General features: G+C 45.5%; 1 protein-coding gene across 13 annotated transcripts in view; it reads left to right on the top strand.

Annotated features, from left to right (window-relative positions):
* The window catches only part of RALGAPA2 (Ral GTPase activating protein catalytic subunit alpha 2), a 285,244-nt gene that overhangs the window by 164,924 nt on the left and 98,196 nt on the right, over positions 1-22,124 (top strand). For all 13 annotated transcript variants that reach the window (XM_067013805.1, XM_067013802.1, XM_059038836.2 and 10 more), the window contains 8 exons: positions 1,268-1,378; positions 2,679-2,747; positions 3,258-3,395; positions 3,877-4,060; positions 9,063-9,834; positions 11,153-11,224; positions 15,758-15,881; positions 17,801-17,956. In XM_067013805.1, coding sequence (XP_066869906.1) covers positions 1,268-1,378; positions 2,679-2,747; positions 3,258-3,395; positions 3,877-4,060; positions 9,063-9,834; positions 11,153-11,224; positions 15,758-15,881; positions 17,801-17,956 — 1,626 coding nt within the window. The remainder of the gene's footprint in view (positions 1-1,267; positions 1,379-2,678; positions 2,748-3,257; positions 3,396-3,876; positions 4,061-9,062; positions 9,835-11,152; positions 11,225-15,757; positions 15,882-17,800; positions 17,957-22,124) is intronic.

Genomic DNA, 22,124 nt, shown 5'->3' with positions numbered 1-22,124 from the left:
GGCGGGCTCCAAGCCTTTGGACAGGCTTGGTGGCTTCATGGGAGAGATGACATCTTGAGTCGTGATCTGAAAAATGAGGCAGCACCTGCCTAGTGCAGACCTGGGGAATGAGTGTCCCGGACAGAGCAAGGAGCAGGTGCAAAGGCCCTGGGGCAGAAATAAGAGTGTTTGAGGAGTGGACAGAGGCCATGAGGGTCAGAGGGTGGGAGATCTGGGTGGCCGGAGGAGGCTCTCACCCCAGGTTTCCTTGTGCCTGCCGAGGGGAGCAGTCAGTAACTGTTCTGTAGAAGTAAAACTGACCACCTTTCCCTTCTCATACTGTGATTTGTCACTGAGGTGCTAAATGTTTACTTCTCTCTGTTGTTTTTGTGGTCCTCTGGTCAGTTTGCATCTGCTTCCTGCAACCTAGAGCTCCTGAGGTGGAAATAGCTTAGACGCAAGTCCAGAGGTCTCCCTAGACAGGGACACAGATCTGGTGACAAAGTGTTCTGCCCTAGGTGAGGGGGTGTGGATGGCAGTGTGGCCCAGGGTCTGGCCAGGGAGGGAGTTCCGGCAGTCCTCATCCCTCCCACACACCCCCTGCCCACAGTCCCTGTGAGAACTGCCCTGTTGCTGTGCCATCTTCCAAGACACAAGGGCACCTAGAGGACCCTGAACACACACCAGACACAGAAAACAGACTCAATAATTGAATATCCCATAACTTTGAATTATGTTCTCCTAGCTCCACATTTTTCACATTTCTTAGAATGTTGTATGTGCAGGTTAAGTTTAGTTTCATCAGAGAGAAAGGCTTTTGATCAATCCTTGTTTCTCCAAGTGTAAAATGAAGATAACATCTGCCTTATGGAGCTGTTAATGAAGAGTTATCAAGGCGAAATGAGTACAATTCTTGTAAAAGGTTCAGTACACAGGGAATACTCAATAATGCACTACATTTCAGTTTCCTTCAGTCGGCAAAACTATCATTTGTGTGATCTGAATAAGGCATTTGAATTTATGGTTTTAATTTCCAAATGATCAAATGACAACTACTTATTTCTATGGAATGTTATGTAAATTAGTACAGCTAGTCTAGACAGAAGGCAGTTACAGGATGGTGACCACATACAAACTGTGGTGATAAGATACATTTTTCAAATATTTAATGCAGAACAGGGACATGGATCCCCAAATGGAGCTGGAAAGAAATCGTTGTGTTCTTCTTTAGGAATACTGCACACGTGAAGTGAGGTTATTTCGTTTGGGGTTTTGTTTCCTTTTCTAGTTTCCTAACAAAATCGTGGCCCAGGTAGCTTGTGATGTGCTTCAGTTGCTGGTTTCCTACTGGGAAAAGCTTCAGATGTTTGAAACCTCTCTGCCTCGGAAAATTGCAGAAGTAAGTCTTTTTCCCATAATGCTCAAACATCAGCGTTTCCCTTTTATTACATTGGATATTTAATTAATTCTAGATACTCAAAATAATGGTTGGAGAACCAACCATTAAACTGCCGTGTGAGTCACCCATTTTCAGAGTAAATTACACTGGTTCTTCTCAGCTGCGATTTCAGGCACCACGTAAGAAGCCACCAGTGTTCCAGGGCAGCCTTACACTTGGGGAGTTTGAAAGGCAAACACGACCACAACAAAGAGACCTTTTGTCGATTGGGCTTCATTCATCCAGAGTAATTTGGATGGTGCCAACAAGGAGTCGGCAGCTGTTTGTGATGCCCTGTGTGTGTGGGCGGGGGCGGGGTATGGGGGCCTCTTCCAGACCGAAGGCCCGGACCGAGCTTTCTGCCATAGCGTGATCACCCGGCTGTAATGAGATTACGACTGTAATACCCTCCGTGGGGTCACTGGTGGAGGACAGGGGCAAGAGGAACAGGAAGAACCTTCTCCACGAACACACTCCGGACGCCAGTGGCATGTGAAGGTGCCGGCTTGCACAGGGGCAGGTACCCTCGCCCTGTAGGTGTGGTTGGTAAGGCTCGGCTGTTCCTGCCAGGTTTTGTAGCTGCCCTTCTTTAAACATGCCCTGTTCTGTACACACCCAGTGCAGAGGAAGGGATATGATTTATTTTCTCTCGGCCCTAGACAAATTTCACCCGTGAGGTCACTTTGTTCTCTCAGAGATACAGCAGAAATCACAAGTGATTTTCAACCTCAAGGGACCTAGAGTGAAACAGAACTTTGGACGATAGGCACATAAGCTGCTGCAAAATGTAAAGTTGGGTTTTAGGGCAACCGTATAATTTATCACCTAAACGGGAGTACCTTTGAGAATAAAAGTGGTGCTGTTACCCTGCAGGCGCAGGTGTGGGGAGACCTGGGGGAATTTATAAGAAAAGTAAATGGGAGCATCTTCATAATTACTTTTGCAAGTATTTGTTGCTTTCCTTGTGAGAAGTGTGGAGACGGATAATGGAGATTGTGTGACTGCAGAGAGAAATACTCCTTCCTCTGGGCCCCCGATTTCACTGCCAGCAGAGTGGAAACAGGCGTGGCCATCACCTTCTGGTTTTCAGGTCACACAAATCTCTGAGGTGACTCTTGGCTTGGTGTCACCTTCCTCTGGGAGTTGGCACCAGGGTGGCACCAGGGTGGCTTTAGTGGCAAGGCCATCCTGGGCCTCCTTTCACACGGCTTCCAGAACTGTTACTGGGGTGTGTTTGATTGGGAATTTGTCTTCTCTGCAGATCCTCGTGGCCACAGTTGCTTTTCTTTTACCAAGTGCAGAGCACTCCGCAGTGGAAACAGATAAGAAGGTAAGTGGCACATCAGCCAAGTCCTCCCTAGAGTTTGTTATTTTTAGAGAATGGCACTTCTTTTTTTTTTTTTTAGAATTGTATTTATTTTTTTATACAGCAGGTTCTTACTAGTTATCCATTTTATACATATTAGTGTATATATACATATTAGTATATTATATATGTATATATTAATATAGTAATATATATATACATATATACATATTAGTGTATTTATACATATTTTATACATCTATACATATTAGTGTATATATGTCAATCCCAATCTCTAGAGTTTGTTTTTTAAGAATGTAATAAGACAGATGGGCAAATACTATCACATGCAGGGCTATCCTTTATAATATCCCCTGTTAGGACTGGCCGTAACAGCCTCTCTGCAAAAACCTCATTCATTCCTGTGTCACTGAACAATGGCTGCGATGCCGGGAAGGTTCTGCTGTTCGCTGTCACTTGGGGTGGAGTCTGCGAGGCTGCAGCCTGAGGCTCTGGGTCTGCTTCGTCTTCCAGTTCCTCGTGTCCCTGCTGCTCTGCCTCCTGGACTGGTGCATGGCGCTGCCGGCGGGCGCCCTCCTTCACCCCGTGTCCACGGCGGCCCTGGATGAGCAGCCCACGGCCCGGACCCCCTTGCTGGATTACATCTACAGGGTGAGTCTCCCCCGGGCCTCGGGGCACGGAGTGTGGACTGCAGCATCAGAGAGTCACCAAAACAGGTTTTAGGCATTCACATACTTGTCTGTGCCCCTTTGACAAGGATTTATGGGGGTTCAACATTTTAAAAGAAATGAATGACTTAAGGAGTGAGAGCAGAACAGTTATGATTATAAGGAAGCAGTGGTTACCCAGTTCATGATGCGTGCATTTTACCCGACCGTTATTGTCAAACAGCTGCAGTTTGGTCAGAATCCCCCAGTGTTCATGGGACGTGGTCTGTATCTGCTTTGTTATGAAAAGAACTGTTTCTGTTGTAGGAATATCCACAGCCTTAGTTGGACAAAATCTGTTTATCAAAGGCAGAAAAAGTATAATGGTCCCAGTTATCTCCTAAGTGCTGTTGTAGTTTGACAGGTTGTCAGGGGGCAGGAGGTTTGGGGCATCCCTGGCACACAGTCCCTTCTGTGCTTCACAGGTTCTGCACTGCTGTGTTTGCGGCTCAAGCACGTACACCCAGCAGAGCCGCTACACCCTGACCCTGGCTGACCTGTCGTCCGCGGATTACGACCCCTTCCTCCCACTGGCAAACGTGAAGAATTCTGAGCCGGTCCAGTTTCATTCTTCAGCAGAACTGGGCAACCTGCTGACTGTCGAAGAGGGTAAGATTCTTCAGAATAGTCATTCCAGTTGGCAGGAAAAGGAAAGACAGTAGCCATTTGTTAATACTCGCTGTGTTACTTTTTAAGAATCCGGTGGTTGAAATCCAGGTTTCTAGAGTGCTCTGTGATAGCAAGTCCTTCCTTCCTCGTTTCCTCTCTTTTTCTGTTCTCCTCCCCTTTCTTTTCCCATCTTAGTTAAATTTTGTATTATCGAGGGCCCACGGGACCCACAAACCCACAAACACAGTCCATTTTCTGTCCCCAAGGAGCTTTTCATCTCATGGTGGCAGGGGGGGCGGCGACAGGATTCAGGCAGAAGGACTCGTGTGTGGCCTGGTAGCACCACAGGGGCTTCCCCCGGAGGAGGACCTAAGCCAGACTTGGAAGGACGGGCTGACTTTGCGAGGAGCTGGTAGAGCGTCGGGACCAGGCGGGCATCACAAAGGGATGGTGTGAGGCCACTCTGCTCCCAGCGGAGGGCCCATCGTAGACATGGGGGTGTGTCAGGACCTCGGGGCTGTGCTTACCCCCCCTAACCACCTTCTGCCCAAATGACAAGAGCCCATCTCTAGGCCTTGGACTATGAGTCAGCTTGTGGATGTGTCATCTGTATGTGTGATATATGCCATCTATATGCCTAGACTCACATACACACACGCACTAAAACTAGTGAACTCTGAAGACTGATGAATTCTTTCGGTGACAAATGTGATATTGTACAGTTGTTACTCAAGATGTTAGCATTCGGGTGAAGGATATCTGGGCTCTCTCTGTATTATTTCCTACAAGTGCGTGTGAATCTTCAATTGTCTCAAAAATTAAAAGTTAAAAAAAAAATGTAGTTATAGAGTGTTAGATCATCCATGAAAATGTTGTGGACTTTTGCAAGTTAAAAACCTAGGCCTAAGAACAGAACCTTGCAGGTAAAACTTGCTTAAAGGAAAAGGAGCGAGGGCATGTCACCAGGAAAGCAAAGTCAGGGAAATGGACAAAGAACCAAGAGGAGTCATTTCTAGGAGGTCAAGGGAAGAAAGCAGACAAGGAGCTGAAGAAGGTCAGCAGGGTCACAGGCTTCCAGAAGCTCGGGGAGGGTGAGACCAGAACAGCAGCTGTTTTATTTCCCAACCAAGTGTTTGGTGGTGGGTTTTGCTGAATACTTTGCACAGAGTTGTTGGTCTGCAGCCAGACAGCATGAGCAGGTGACCTGGGGCGTGACTGTTTGGAGCCCCAAGACAGTCCCCTGTGGGGCCTCCTGGGAAGGGAGGAAGGACACAGCAGCATTAACCAGTGAGGGTTCAGGTCCAGGGCTGTGCTTGCAAGATTGCAGAGTCCAGAGTGTGCTTCTGGCTGGGAGGTGGGGACAGGAGTGGGGCGCCAGTCGGGAGCAAGGCCTCATTTTAGCTCCTTTTATAAACGAGCAGACCAAGGCAAAGGGATTTTCCCAGGGGAGTACAGGTCAGAAGTAACAGAGGTGGAATGTGGATTTAAAGTTTATCCACAGGGTCCTGGAACCACGAATTCCTCACTCAGGGTTTTGCGTAGTGGAGACGAAAGACTGATGGGGGCTGTGTTGCTGGCTGGCAGCACGAGGCCCCTCGTCACGTTATGTCACCCTTTTGCCCTCCGTTTGCTTCAGCATTTGTGGGTCTCCTTCTGGAGTCCCCTGTTCTTTCCAGTTGCAATCTTTTCTTGACATTTTTTTCCCACAGTTGTAAATTCAAAACATTGTTTTTTTCAGTAAAATGACCTTTGGTCTATCTCTTTTTGCTGTTTCCTACCTTGTAGTCCAAACATAGGTCCACTGCTGATTATGACTCTTCACAGAAAAATGGCAGAAGATTAATAGGGTAATGAAAAAGGATAAACCTAAAAATGCACATTTAAATTTTGTACCACTTTCTTTCAATGTCCAACACTCTTTGACTTGACCATTCATTCTCCAGGAAACCTCAGGACCTTATGCAACCTTGTCCTAACACAGCTCTGTGTTACTCAAGTTGAGGTTTAAACTTCTATGGCAAAGGAGTTTTAAAATTCTCTAACATTTTCGCTAAGTAAAAAAACAAAAAAGCGGGCTTCCCTGGTGGCGCAGTGGTTGAGAATCCGCCTGCCGATGCAGGAGACACGGGTTCGTGCCCTGGTCCGGGAAGATCCCACATGCCGCGGAGCAACTAAGCCCGTGAGCCATGGCCGCTGAGCCTGCGCGTCCGGAGCCTGTGCTCCGCAACGGGAGAGGCCACAACAGTGAGAGGCCCACATACCGAAAAAAAAAAAAAAAAAAAAGCTTAAAAACATACTAGCATCCACAGACTCTCTTGCCAAATAAGTACATCCTTGTTAAGAATGAAGAGGAAAAATAAAGATAGGTATTTTAGGTTAAACAAAATGGGCTCATATTTGAGGGGTATTTTTTCATTCAGTGTCATTAATTCATAATTTATAACCACACTATTTCTACTCAGATAATGTTTCTGATAAGCAATGTTATATATATATATATATATATATATATTTTTTTTTTTTTTTTTTTTTTTTTTTTTTTGGTACGTGGGCCTCTCACCGCTGCGGCCTCTCCCGCTGCGGCCTCTCCCGCCGCGGAGCACAGGCTCCGGACGCACAGGCCCAGCGGCCACGGCTCACGGGCCCAGCCGCTCAGCGGCATGCGGGATCCTCCCGGTCCGGGGCACGAACCCGCTCCCCCCGCATCGGCAGGCGGACCCCCAACCACTGCACCACCAGGGAAGCCCAGCAATGTTATATTTTTATCTATTATTTTCAGATGATTCTTTCATAGACCATTTCCCACATTTGATGTAATTACTACTTTCAAATAGAGATACAAGCAGGAGAGACCCAACCACCTACAGCTGAGGCGGCTGCTGGCCCAGCCTGGGGAGGAACCATCAATGGCATGACACCTGCTCACTTTTCTCATCATTAATACCTAAGTGCTTAAAAAGGAAGGGAAGGAGGCGCTTTAAAAAAATGAAAGTTAAAGGACAACCTGACATTACTATTTTTATATTTCATCTCTAAATTTAGAAAAATAAAATAAATATTTGGAATATATTTTTGCATACTTTTTGGAAGTCACGAGCTTGTTTTTTCATAGATGGAGTCTAGACTTCCTCTTTATTTTTCAGGGCAGCCCTGGGCAGTTGATGCAGCTGAAGTCTGCCAGGGAAGAACAGTTCCTATTTCACAAATACTCCCTTTCCTTACTTTTCAGTACCAAAGATATTTGGGGTTTTTATTGGGTGTGTCATGGTTTATGACTTGATTAATGTGACTCCAGGTTAATTTCCCATTGTAGAATTCAAGCACATTCATTAAAATACAAATTTGTATTTGCTGCAAATTGAAAGTGCAACCTATGTAAGTAAAAGTAGAGGAAAGTTGCTTTTCCAGTTGTTGTTTTCTGCCATGGCCTTTATCCAGTTGGACCTTTCTTGTTAGTTTCGTAGCCTGTGCTACCGTGTCATCACCATGCGGTGTCTTACATTATGGACTCCTGAGCCCCCAGCTGGCTGCACCTTTGTTGTTGGAGCATTAACATTTCTGATGGAGCGTGTATTCATATGGGATGATAAGCATGAATAAAAAGCATCTGTAACTTTTGAGAAAGTTAATATGGACACAAAAGCAAAGGCATTCATAACTGTGATTTCAAGGGAATGCGTTGAGGTGTTTAAATTTCTCAGCTGTATGGAAATCATGAGCACTTCAGAGGGTCGAGAAGAAGCATTTCATTTCAGAGACAGATGTAGATGACTTCCTCTGCTTCTAAAAAGTTAGGATTTTTAAATGAAGTTTTATTTCTCATTGTTGAATACAGGTGATTTCCTGTTCCTCAAAAAGAAAAAATTAAGAAGAAATCCAAGAAAAGTGAGGACAGTCTGGTTCTCACTCATCACACAGAATTTCCTAGATTCTAGGATTTGATTGTTTCTAGGATTTTTACATCATAATATTGATGATGTATAAATAAGTCAGTTAGATTTCTGCTGTCTGAGAGGGAGGATGGTTAGCATGAGAAAGCATATTTATAGTTATTGATGTTTTAATACATATTTGATTTTTCATGCTGTGAATTTAGAAATCAAGTATTTCCTAAACCTTTAAGCCCAAATTAGAAATTTTAGTTTATTTAAATGTCTAGTGATTTTTTTTATTAAAAGGTTTTATTTTGACCTGTTCTCAGATTAATGCACAGTTTCCTTGTAAATTTGGTGGATTAAGGTTTTCCTAACTGCTCTCAGGCTTAAGTAATCGTTTCAGTCCCTACTTGTGGATTTCATCTGCTTCTCCCTCATATCGCAAACATTTCACACAGCCCCCTTTCACATGCTGTTGTCAAAGTCCTTCTATACATCTGAAGTCTTAAAAATTTTATAAATTAGTTGCTCCTGGGCATTTAATCATCAACTACAAATTCAGTGAAAGCCTTCTAAGTAATTCCATGAATTATTAATATATCAGATTCTGTTAAATATTTAAAATGACCTCACAGCAAAACATAAATAGCCACAATAATCCTAAAGCAAATTGCTTCAAATATATTTCAGCAGTCCCAGGCTCAATTCATCCCTTATGAATGTCTCCCATCACCCACTGAGGGGAGCGAGACCACCTCCCCAGCCCCCAGCCCTCCGCGCTGCCTGTCCAACGGCAGATGTCCACCTCCTGGAGCTCCTAGAACTGTCACCCCTTCAAGACCAGGATCTGTCTCTGGTTTATGTCTGTATCTACACGTTTTTAAATGTCCCTTTCCGAATGAGATCTTCACGTAAGTTGGTTCTTTCAGCCATCTATCTAACTTGTATTTTTAAATTCAAGTAGAATGAATGTCAAAAAAAGAAAACAGGTTGAAAAAATCCCCAGACTAAAAAAAAAAAAATCCACCGTGCTAGGGATGGATTGCAATCTGGTGGAGGTCCGTTTTCACTTTCATTCTCCTCTGTCTCTCGGTGTCCCCGTCCTGCTGTCGTCCTGCTGTCGGCAGAGAGGAGGCGGAGGAGTATGGAGCTGATCCCGCTGACTGCGCGCATGGTGATGGCGCACCTGGTGAACCACCTGGGACACTTCCCCCTGCGCGGGGGTCCCGCCGTGCTGCACAGCTTGGTCAGTGAGCACCACGACAACACACACGCCGACGCTGCCGAGCTCTCCCCCGACGTGTTCAGGAGCCCGAACCTGCAGTTGTTTGTGTTCAACGATAGCACCCTCATCTCCTACCTGCAGATACCCGCGGCAGGTCCTCCCGGCGGGTCGGCAGCACGCGCCCCCTCGGACGTGAGAGTGATCGTGAGGGACATCTCGGGGAAGTACTCCTGGGACGGGAAGGTGCTCTATGGACCTCTGGAAGGCTGCTTAGCCCCAAAGGGCAGAAGTCCCTCGTTCCTGATCTCGGGCTGGCATCACCAAACACCTGGACCTCAGAGGGATCTTTCTCAGACTGAGGAGGGGGAGGATGTCCTCAACAAATTACTTGAAAACATTGGCCACACGAGTCCCGAATGCCTTTTACCATCACAGCTCCATCTCAACGAGCCTTCCCCACCCCCGTGTGGAATGAACCGTGCCCAAGAGAAGGAAATCACTGAGATCCTCCTGCGCCAGAGTGCACAGGAAGACGAGTATGTCCAGAGATGTGACTTGGACGTGGCCATGAAGGTTGCCAGCCAGGAACCGCCATCACCGGTGGAGCCCCGGGGAGCCTTTTACTTCTGCAGGTTGCTGCTTGATGACTTGGGAATGAATTCTTGGGACAGAAGGTAACGATCCACTCTACACCTTCAACTGTCTTATTATTTTTGTGTGACAGTTCTTATCAGTTTCGGGTTTGGGAAGCAGAGCAGAAGTGGAGATTTTTCTCTATTTCAGCATTTATAGCTTATTTTCTGCTGCTAAATTAACGCTAGAAATGAAATTAATTGGGCTGTACTGATGCACAGATTGAATTCCAAACATCTGTTGTGTATTTTAAAGGGTACTGAGCATTTACTCTGTGTGTGTGTGTTTTGTTTTTTTGGTTTTTTTTTTTTTTTGTGGTACGCGGGCCTCTCACTGTTGTGGCCTCTCCCGTTGCGGAGCACAGGCTCCGGACGCGCAGGCCCAGTGGCCATGGCTCACGGGCCTAGCCGCTCCGTGGCATGTGGGATCTTTCCGGACCTGGGCACGAACCCGTGTCCCCTGCATCGGCAGGCGGATTCTCAACCACTGCACCACCAGGGAAGCCCCTGTGTGTGTGTTTTAATTACTGCTCTGTCCATTGTTGCTTCTGCCTTCATAAAGATGCCAATGGGGGCTTCCCTGGTGGCGCAGTGGTTGAGAATCCGCCTGCCGATGCAGGAGACACGGGTTCGTGCCCTGGTCCGGGAAGATCCCACATGCCGCGGAGCAACTAAGCCCGTGAGCCATGGCCGCTGAGCCTGTGCGTCCGGAGCCTGTGCTCCGCAACGGGAGAGGCCACAGCAGTGAGAGGCCCGCGTACCGCAAAAAAAAAAAAAAAAAAAAAAAAAAAAAAAAAAAAAAAAAAAAGATGCCAATGGACTACAGAGATGAATAAACCACAGTCTCTCCTTAGCTGTGGTGAGGGAAGAAGACTTAATATTGAGTTGGCCGAAAAGTTTGTTGGGGTTTTTCTGTACCATAGTACCCGATACAACTCTGATGAAAGACAGTGTGACTCAGGATCTCTAGAAGAACCGCCAGGCCATCCAGAAGTAGGGGACAGTGGAGCAGACTCTGCGGAAGGGATGGGTTTGAGCTGCAGAGATGGGGAAGAGTCTCATGGCAGAGCTGACAGTGGAAACAGAGATACAGGCACACGCACAAGTCACACACTCATGGACCACAGCCACCCGGTGTCCCTGGACAGTAACCGGATACAGTGGAATCGTGATGCCTTCGGATATCTTAAGAATGAAGTTCATTCTATAGGCTTTGGCCACAAATCTTTGGTGAATGATGTGGTTGTGGATGGGTAGACAGATGGATGGATGAATAGGTAGGTTTGTTCGTTGACTGATTGGAAAGAGCAAAATTGATCTGTGATCACACAACTTTTCTTCCATTCCTTTTCCTTTATAGGAAGAATTTCCATCTGTTGAAGAAAAATTCAAAATTATTGAGAGAGCTAAAAAATCTGGACTCCCGACAGTGGTATGTGAAAGTATATCAAACCACCTTGTTCCTGTCTGTCTTTACGTGGGGGGGGTGATGCCGGATATGGCTGCAGAAGTGTTACCCCTGCAGAGACCTGACAGCTGGTGGCATTTGCACAGGCCACACCTCTGGTAGTTTTACTCTGAGCAGTAAACTTACACGTTTGCTACACAAGGAAGAGGTCTCCTAACCTCTGCCTTGATTGAGAACCTTTCAGCCAGTGGACACTCGTTCTCATTTCATCTCTGCAGCCCCTTTTGTCCCGCCGGCCCAGGTCACAGAGCCGCCCATGTTCACGGACCTCGTGGTTTGGAGCCTGTGAGTCTAACTCCATGGGCCGGCATGCAGTGGTCTCTGCTCTGCAGGGTAGGCAAGGTTAAGACCCCGGTACTGAAATCAGGCGCTCTCTAGCCCTAAACCTCATTCTCCAAAGCGGGTCAGATCTCAGATCTACCTCTTTTCCGTACAATCTTAGAAGCAGTTCCAAAGATGAGCTCCGACCAGTGTTTGATCTGGGGAAATGTGTGCTTCCGAAAACATCTCAGTCCGGAGCTGGTGTTGTACCGGGTACATAACGGGTGCTTGGAAGAAATGAATACACTGCTGCCTTAATCTTGAGTTTTTAAAAACTCATTTTTAAAAAATAGCTTTCTGTTACCTTGTATTCCCTTTAGGAGCATCATTAGGCATCTCATTAGAGAAGAAAACCTGAAGCCGTTATTCCTGACCCCATCCTTCCGCACATTCAGCTTCCTAATAGTTATGTGCTGCTTTTTCTCCAGAGGAAGAGACCGAGTTCTCTGTGAAAATGTGGGGGGCTGGATTTTTGCTGAAAGGCTCAGGGATTCACTGCCCCTTCCCTCTTGTCCTCCAGTAGGAAACAAGTGGTCACTTGGGTTCCAAACTCAGCTTTTCAAATGTGTGCTGAATTATTTCATGCTTCTTCATATTAAGTGAAGACATTGGTATCATGTGATTGTGGCCAATTTGTTGAGAGTTAATGCACTTTAGTTGCATGAGGTACAATCGAAGTAGCTCCCTGGCGGGGCTGTTGCAGCATAATACAGCTTTGGAGAGCTGGTTGGCAAGTCCTCTCTCCACCGATTAACCTTCGCCTAAAACCCCAACTCCTGGATTTAGTGTCTTCTCAACATCTAAAAGGTATCCACTTACTTTATGGTAAAGGGTGTTTTCACGGTTCTTTTTAGAAAAAAAAACCCAGAAATAAGTTGAGGGCTCTTTAGCTCTGAGATCCCGTGTACCAGTCAGTTAGCAGGTAAGAACATAGCCTCGGCCCTCAACTTCCAGTCAGGATGTTTCTATTTATTTCTGGCATCAATTTATTTCCCTGCTGTCAAGGCAGAGTTTCTGCTTAGCACGTTCTTAGGAAAAGGAGAGACCACCTCACAGCTACGATTTGTATACTGTGAAGTTAGCAAAGCTGTAAATAGTGTGATGAATGTACATACAAATTAAAGAAGGCTCCCCTTTTCAATATTAACACCTCTTGCCACCGCATGGTAAAGTGAAAGTTACAGTCGTGTTTCTTTGTTTGGCTTTTTAATGTGACAGCACAAGGAAACTGAGCGATTTCTGGTCTATTCCTAATAAGAAAGAAAACTACATTCTAATGAGGAAGAGGAAATGGTTGCTTTTCTGTATGTGTGCTCCTGAATTACCTGCTCCTTCGAGCCCTGGTCCTGCAGCTTGTGGATATGAAGTGCTGTTGATGTTGCTAATTGTCATTTCAAAAGCCTGGCTCTAATAAGGCCAGACGCAGCGTCTGCATCCTCCCAGGCTCTCTGCGGTGCTAACATTTTGGAGGCTGTGAAATGTGATGAGTGTTTACAGCTAAAGGTCACCTGTGCTCACACCTCCATCAGTCACACAGTCACCGGCCGAGCTCTCTCTGCCCCACATTGAGTTGATGAGGACCTGTAAGCAGCTACAGCGTAAAAAGCTTGGACTTAAAGGAGAATAAACAAAATCATTTCAGATAAACCTGAGATTGTTTTATGTATGTAAAGTGTATAGAACAGAGGAAAATTAAATGCTGAGGACTTTTAAATATATAGACAGAGCTGCAGAAGGGAATTGAGTGACTATCGTTTTCTCTCCATTTGTTGAAAGAGACTGTCTTTTAGTTCATAGGTTATGACCTCTCTTACCATCCAAACTCTCACATGATTACAGCTCTTAAAATAAGCGAGTCAGAGTCCAGACTGCTGGCTAGCCCTGCCTGCAGTCTGGAAGGAAATGATGTCACAGTTTTGGGCTCCATGTGCCTGAGGACAAGCTTTCCGACAGGCTGAGAGCACAAGGTCTCTGCTAGAGCACCACCCACTAGCATGCATCACCCCCTACATCTGTTCCCCTGAGAGCAGCACCCCACCGGCGTGTCCATCAGGGCCTTCAGGACACCCACCTTCCCCACTGGCAGCAGGACAGTATACTTCAAAAGCCTTAAAAGTGGGCAATGACCGAGGCTCCATGTCCATGAATTTATTTTAAGGACATACCAAAGATAATGTGAGAACGTCTTTCAAATGGAAGCAACCTAAATGTCCAATTGCAAGGACTGAGGATATGGAATATTAATATAATGGAATGTTACACAACCATTATTAGTAACTTTGTTATACAAGCACACAGTATAGAAATGTTCACACTCCCAACACGGTCTAAATGGTGACTTTTCGGTTATGTATATTTTACACAATTAAAAAAAGTGTTCACAGATATTTTAAGTGAAAAAATGAGTGGCAGAAGACAAGATAGTACCTTCTCATTTTGTTTGCAAAAATGCATCCCGAAGTAGTAACAGTTGTGATTTCAACATAGAAGCAAAGAACATTAGTGGGTTTTTTAAATTCTTCTTTTTCCTTTCTATATTTTCTAATTTCTCCTCTAAGTATTGTAATTTCATGTAAACTATGGAGGGACATGAATAAGCTATCTAGACAAATAAAAGGAGCATACTCTCCTCCTTGATTTATTTTTATGACTTTCCAGTTGAGTTTCAATTCATTCTGCTAATTAAGTAGAAAAATAATATTCCTGCAGAAGGAGATACTGGAGAATATGTTAAAATACAGAGCCCAGATTCCACCACTATTGATGTCTAATCGGATTATAGTGTTGAGGTATTGAATGATAAGGCAACAGAAACATTTCAATGTTGTTTAAGTGCTTGGTAGTTTTTCCTATGAGATTTTTTCAAAGTGTATGGTAGAAATCAGGAGAAGAATGGAACTGCTCTGGAAATGATAATCTAAAATTTTAGAATGTAGAGACTGGAGTCAAGGTCTTGGGTGATGGAGCTGCGGAATGGTTCTTGATTAAAGCTCTGGTCCAATAAGAGCGGTGTCTTTGCCTCTGAACCATCTCCAGATCACTTGGTGTAGGTCTAGTGACTTTGACACTTGACTCCAGGGTATAGTTTATAGAAATGGTTATTGACATGTTCAAATATATCATCGTATCTCTGGTCAATTCAACAGAGGTTTTTTTTGTTTTTTGTTTTTTGGGTTTTTTTTTTGCGGTACGCGGGCCTCTCACTGTTGTGGCCTCTCCCGTTGCGGAGCACAGTCTCCAGATGCGCAGGCTCAGCGGCCGTGGCTCATGGGCCCAGCTGCTCCGCAGCACGTGGGATCTTCCCGGACCGGGGCACGAACCCGCGTCCCCTGCATCGGCAGGTGGACTCTCAACCACTGCGCCACCAGGGAAGCCCAATTCAACAGAGTTTTAACTGAGCAACTTCTATGTACCAAGGACCATGCTAGATGCACAAAAGGTTAAGAAGCAGGGCTGCTTTCCTCAAAGTGTGTCACATTTACCTGATTTAACAACAAAGTGCCCCAAATCCATCATGGAGGAAGTGGACTAACAGTTTATATGTCCAAAGAAGTTTCCCTGGACAGCTGTCCACCCTGCGGGTGCTGCCCCTCACAAAGAAAGTACCTAAGTGTGTTCTGCTTTGAAGAAGTAGTTTCCATTTCTCACAAAGTCTTGGCCAATTTTACAGTTCCAATCAGGGAGCTTCCCAGTTTCCTTATCTCAAAGTGTGGGAAGTGAAGTATGTGTGGTCACAAGGATCTGTTCACAACTGATATCTATCTGAAATGCTTTCAAAGGATTATTTTTACTGAAGCATTATTTTTACCAAAGTTGGAGAGAATTTGTCAAACCATGTGCTCTTACACGCTGTTCGTACATCATACCTCCGAGAGAGTGATCTCAGGAGCCCAGGCTGCCCCGTCTCAGCTCCCGGTGTCCTGCTTGCTACAAGTGCTTTTCTGTCACTTTCTCTGCCTCCTTTCCACTGTGTCCATGAGGAGGTGATGATAAGACTTGTCTCATTAGGGCGTCTGCAAGGATAGATGAGACGTGTGTTGAGCCTTCTTGGAACAGTGCCTGACCCCTTGTAAGTTCTCAGCAAGTGTAAGCTGTATAGTAGAAGCATAGGTGGCAGCAGTAAAACAACATTTTGTATGTAAGTATTCTAACTCCTTTAAATCTAAAAATTTATAGCCGTGAAACGCACAAAATCGCAGTGTTTTACGTTGCTGACGGCCAAGAAGACAAGTGCTCTATCCTTTCCAATGAAAGAGGAAGCCGAGCGTACGAAGACTTTGTTGCTGGACTGGGATGGGAGGTAATTCATTTCATTCAGGAGGCGTTTATCGTTCAGCGCTATTTAAGGATGTATGTAAACTAGTCATTGATGGTCTAAATTTTTACGTATGTTTTTACATTCAAATATAGCATGGGTAGAGTTCTGGAGTTGAAGAATATATTGCATTTGACATCTTCTATCAGTTACTTTTGTACTTTATACACAAACTTTTGTTTCCCCTTAATTTTCTTCTTAATATGATTTCATTTGCTTTTCATCAGAACTGAATAGTCAGATCGGCTCTCCCAGCCATAGACAGTGTGTAGTAAGAGAGGACAGTGGGCAGGGAAGCAATGGCTTTGGTCCCTACATGGAGGTTGGAAAAGAAATCAATGGTGAAAAATGAAGAGTTGGATGAAGTAAAAAGTTGACTTGACAGTAGCCATGATGGTTTAGCTCTCAACCTGTTTCCCTAAGGTAGATCCCAGGATGGTTGATATTTTAAAATTTTGTTTTTTCTTTACTAAATCATACTGTGACCAAAAGACATCTATGCATTTATACACATGCACACATACACACACACATATCTGTCTCCAGAACATATTCCCAGAATCTAAAAGAATTCAGAGTAGTTAAAATGGAAATCAGCATATCTGAAATAGTTTTCTTACTTTTTATTACTTTTATTTTGGTTTCTTGGTTATCTGTGCTGTGGGAAACTCTCTGGGTGCCTAAGCAAGACTTACCTCTGAGAGCTGAGTGTTAGCGAAGGGACCGATGTGGAGGTGGGGACAGGGTAAGGGTACATCAAGGTCAAGACCATATACTTTCTGAAATGTCAAGTTGGTTTTAGTCTAAAAGAGTTACTGAACTTTCAATAAACTGTTCCTCTTATCAATAAGATGACTTCTTACTTGTCATAGAATATACTTATTATTTAACCAACATTTTTTTTAATTAGTTAATTTTATATTTTTGGCTGCCTTGCTGCGCACGGGCTTTCTCTAGTTGCGGTGAGCAGGGGCTACTCTTTGTAGAGTAGTGTGCGGGCTTCTCGTTGCAGTGGCTTCTCTTGTTGCGGAACACGGACTCTAGGCGCGCGGGCTTCAGTAGTTGTGGCACATGGGCTTAGTTGCTCCGCAGCATGTGGGATCTTCCCGGACCAGGACTCGAACCTGTGTCCCCTGCATTGACAGGTGGATTCTTAACCACTGTGCCACCAGGGAAGTCCTAACCAACATTTTTAAACCGTACATTGCTTAACTAGAGTTTTAAGAAAAGATTAGAACAATAATTCAGTGTATGTATTGATTGTCTTTAGCACAGAAGAAATTCTTCCATTTCTTTTTCTTTTTCCAATTGTGTTACCACAGGTGCTTTACTGAAAGAATAATAGTTTATGAAAAGTAAAAAAAAAAAAAAAAGAAAATACCAAAATGGGATCTAAGCACTGACTAAGTGAACATTCACACATAGCTTGAAAAAGAATTATAACTCAGAGACTTTTGGCAGTGGTATAAATTGGAACAACCCGTTTGAAAGGCAGTTTAGGAATGGCTGTTAAGTTTGGAAACTTTTGTACCCCTTGACCTGAAACACTGCTTTGAATGCTCCTTCTGGTTTGAGAAAACAGAAAATCCCACAAATCCAGCAATAGTGGAGCTCCGTATATGTCTATACATATATACATATTTATGTATAGGAGGGGATAAAGTTGGAGAAATATGCACCAAACTTTTGATAGTGGTTTTCTTAAGTTGATAGGATTTTGCAGCCCTTTGCTTGTTAATGTTTCTTTAATATTTAATGTCATCTAACTTTGTATTACATTTGCTTATAATCAGAAAACTGTAAAAATGAACATCCTTAGATTTTTTTAAAACTCTGCATTCCTGCTAAGTGAATAAGAACGGCTCCTGTTTGACCTCCACTCCTTTCCCTCGTGACTGTTTCAGGTGGACCTCTCAACCCACTGCGGGTTCATGGGCGGACTTCAACGCAATGGCAGCACGGGCCAGACTGCCCCCTACTACGCTACCTCGACCGTGGAAGTGATTTTCCACGTTTCAACTCGGATGCCATCAGACTCAGATGATTCGCTCACCAAAAAGGTAAAGGGCCTCCTTGGGGATCATGCTTGGCGGCCCTGGTTTGTAGGTGAGGGACACCTGGGACAGAGTGAAGACCATGGCCTGGTGTACACGGAGACCGGTTTCCTTTGGATGCAACCTTGGGGTCACTCTCCTCAAGCTACACTTGTCATGAGTCTGAAATATCCAGCTTGGCACAAACTAGATAAAGAAATGCATGAAAAGCAATCAATCATTTAAGTCTTAAATCCTGAGATTAAGATTTAGGAAAAGGAAGGGTCTTAAATGTTGTTAACTTTGGATCTTCTCTCACATGACTATTAACTGAGGGAAAATGATGCTGTCAGCCTCTTGGGTTGGCCAAGGTCATCTGACGTAAGGACCCTGTACTGATGGGCTCAGAGAAATCAGGCATCCCCCCAACCAGGGCTGCCAGGGGGCAGCTTAGCAAACAACTGTCAAAATGGCAAGCGCAGGTGTGCTGCTGCCTGGCTGCCCTCCTCTTGGGCCCCCACCTCTTGTTCTCCACAGTTCAAAGGAAACCTCCTCCACCTGTGAGAAAGCTCTGCAGGGTTCTCCCTGTGCTTTCTAACCTGCAGGATGTCTACCTCAGGTGACTTGCAGGAAGTGAGGGACATCCTAAGAGAAGAGGACTTTTTACTCTGGGGAGGAAGCCTAGGAATCTGACCCACGTCTGTCTTTGCAGATGAGAACATCTGGGCCTCGCCTGCTGGTGGTGGGCAGAGCCTGGAATCCCTGCCTCACACCCACTCTCTTCCTGCAAGGATGCCAGGAACCTAGGGCAGTAACTGGTGGGTGGAAAGCAGGCCATTCCCATGCCTGATGGGCGGTGGCAGGGGGGTGGGGTGGGGGGTCTAGCGTGGTGTCTGTAGCCAGGGTTCAAGTGTGTCTCCAAGTACTTCACCAGCCCGTGCCTCAGTTTTCCCATATATTAAATGAGATTAAAAACACAGCCCACGTCCCAGGGTTGCTGGGCAGTAGGTGAACAAGGCCTGTGAAATGGCTGAGCGTGGGGCTGGTAGCGTCCCTACCCGGCAGCCCCCGTTGTTGTTGACCGGTCTGATGGACTCTTTCCTCCTGGCCTGTTAGGCAGGTGATTGATACTGGCCAGAGGGCCTCACTGCACCTGCCTCATTTCTCTCCTCTGCGGTTTTGCTCTTTCATCACTGTAGCCACGGATGTCTGAACCATGTACACCGTGGGCAGCAGTGCTAGTGGGACCTGAGAAGTTGGGTCACAGCATGAGTAGATCTCTGTCACAGCGACCAAGGGTATCTGATGGACAGAGCATGACGGGCTTTCACTCAGTGGCCACGTGCTGGCTCATGAGGGCCTGGGGGGCTGCCTCCACGTCTTAGGTTTTGGTGGCGGCGGTGTTCTTAGTGAAGGGGACCCTGCCTGCAGGGATGCGACCTCAGATTACCAAGGCCCTAGGCAAGACTCACACCTCCTTTTTATTGGCCGTACCTTGTAAATCGCTGCTACTCTGCAAATGTGTCACCATATTCTATGATTTTCATATGACTGAAAACTATTTTGTTAAAACACAGCTTTATATTTTAAACATTTTAAAAAATTATTTCCTAAGTAGGATTGTCTTTTTTTTTTTAAAAGACAGTGTTTTCTTGATAAAACACCATGTTATGAATACTTTTTGGGGGCTTGGCCGGGTTGTAAGGTCCACTACTATAATAATCAAAATGCAGCTGATACCTTTTGCAGCTCCAAGATTTAGCATCATTATTGACAAACTTTCTCTGTCAGGATGTCTCACAGCTGAACTAAAAATCAGTCACAGGAAAAGCAGCCCCACAGTTCCTTGACTTATTCTGACTAAATTGTCCCTAACAGCTTAAAAACGAGCTGCAAAATTCTAAAGTGATGCATGCTCTCCCCTGCCCCCATCATGGGGGCACTTTTTCAACCCTGCAATCTGGTTGCAACCCCATACTGAACTCTTGATCCTTCACTGCAGAAATGTGTTAGCTCCAGCTAGATTAGATTTTTCACAGCTAATCTAACTGCTGTAGGGGTTTGCAGAGTGGGGACAGAGCTGTGCTATTGGATTTGTCCAATTCATTTGACTCCAGGACTATAATTGCACTTATGTCTTACAAGGCTTTTATAGCCTCAGGCTGCCCAGCCACATAAAAAACAAATTGGCAGTGATACAGTGCGAGTGGATGGGATGAAAGGCCCACATTATCAGACTGCAGGCAGCACTGTTCTGGCAGGAAGTTTCTTGGTTAATTTACAAATAAAACTTAGATTTTAGGATGGGCACACTGTCAGCTGAACAATGGGGATGTCAGGCCTGCCTGTTACTTAGTTAAAAGTAGCAGCCGGGCCCACTGAGGAGCAGGAATTCTTCAATCACACAGACGACTCCTTCTGGAGCCAGCTGGCGCCGTAATGCAATTAGTCGGGAAAGGAGGTCAGCCCATTAGGTGTGTCCCAGGGCCAGTGTCACAGTGCGCGCCGCCTGGCAGCGGCGGGCAGAAAGGCCCGGACAGAGGGACTGCAAAACTCTTGTCAGGATGAGAAGTGGCAGCACACGAGCTGATTTCTTAAGGCTTAAGCCCTGAGCGCTTGTTCCGAGCCTCTTGTGCATGTGAAGTAGTAGCTGGCATGAAGGACGGCTCCGTCCAGATGACACATGACTCTGGTCAACGTGACTCGTGTACACGGGTTTCTCACTTGAGGGCCTGTCGTCAGAATTCTCCAAAACTCACAAAACAACGTCTCCGTAATGACGCCCCCTTTAAATCGAGGGACACTTGGAAGCTTCCAGAGTATTTCCGTGTGTTCTGACGTGGTGGACAGTTTTGCCGGGTTGATCTTACTTGTTTTACCTGCCTGTGTTCTTGTCGTGGACAGAAGAGGGTGTGTCCTTGCTCTTTGCTCCGGATGTATCAAGGACCGGTCCCGTGGCCTCAGCTCTTAGTTCTGTGCGTTGCCTAATTAAACTGACACGTGTGGAGGTCTGAGGCATGTGACCCTGAAAGCAGCTTTCAGATGACGAATCTCCTGTTATCACCACCTGCAGAATCGCCACACTGGGAGGGTGGGCCCATTTCTGTGATAAAGTCCTCCCTTGCCCCAGTCCTGAGGATATAGTTGCAAATAGAATTAGGAGAGACTTCATTGGGTTATGTAATCAAGTTATCTAATTTAGAAAAGGGAGGGTAATTGCAAAATTTCAATAGTCACCGTATTACCTCAGAGCTAATGCCTTGCAACTTACATGTCTGGCCAGGGAGCTGTCCCAGGTTCTGGGGTGCTGGCCTGTGGCGGGACAGCCACACAGGAAGGCTGTTCCTTAGGTGTGTTCCCATTCAGAAGTTCATGCCAGCCCTGCATCAAGGGGCACAAAACTACCCAGAAGGTTGGCTGTCTCTGCAGGGTGAGGAGAGTGGGTGTGTGGGTGTGCACCCCGGGGCAGCCCCGGCTCTCACAGTCCCCTTTTGCTGCTCTAAATTCCTCCCAAAGTTTCCATCTGAAACTACTATTTCCCTCAAAAACATGCCTTTATTGTGCTGCTGGTGAGCTGCTACCACGTGTTTGACTCCAAAAGGATTGAATTTCAGGAGTGCGTTGTGAACTCCTTGCATGCTTTATTGAAAAGGAAAAAGAAAGAAAAATGGAAATAGAGAAAGAGAGAGATAGATGCCTAGTGTTACTGTGAAAATCCGAGGTCTTCTTTTTTAACTATTTACGTAACGGGTTGGTACACCTTTTGCCTGCTTTTAGTCTTTATATGTAAGAGAGGAGGAGAAGGAAAAAGACACGTACTGGGTGATTTTGCATTTAGAAAGTTGTAGACGCCATTGAATTTTTCTTCACTGTCGTGCCTCATGCTCAACTCCCACAGTGGCGTGTGTCCCAGAGCCCAGGTTCAGACTCAGCTGAATAGAGTGCCTCACCTAGGAGCCACCTGAGCTCGCACCTCACCATAGGTGCAGAGGTACAGTGGTCCCTAGAGGTGTGACAGAGGGAGGGAGAAGCAGGCATTGCAGCAAACCAGCCTCCTTTGTGACCTTGTAAACAGAAAGGAGACCTATTGGGGTGATCTCAGGTTTTCCCTTTGTGGTCAGAGATTCTATAAAGATATTGTATTTATATTAAAGTGTTTTAAATACATAGTACTTCAGAGCATCCTTTTTTATAC

Source organism: Kogia breviceps, chromosome 14, assembly GCF_026419965.1.
Source record: "Kogia breviceps isolate mKogBre1 chromosome 14, mKogBre1 haplotype 1, whole genome shotgun sequence".
In the NCBI taxonomy this organism is placed as follows: Eukaryota; Metazoa; Chordata; class Mammalia; order Artiodactyla; family Physeteridae; genus Kogia; species Kogia breviceps.
Note: the sequence above shows the minus strand (reverse complement) of the source record. Positions and strands in the feature narration are given on the sequence as shown.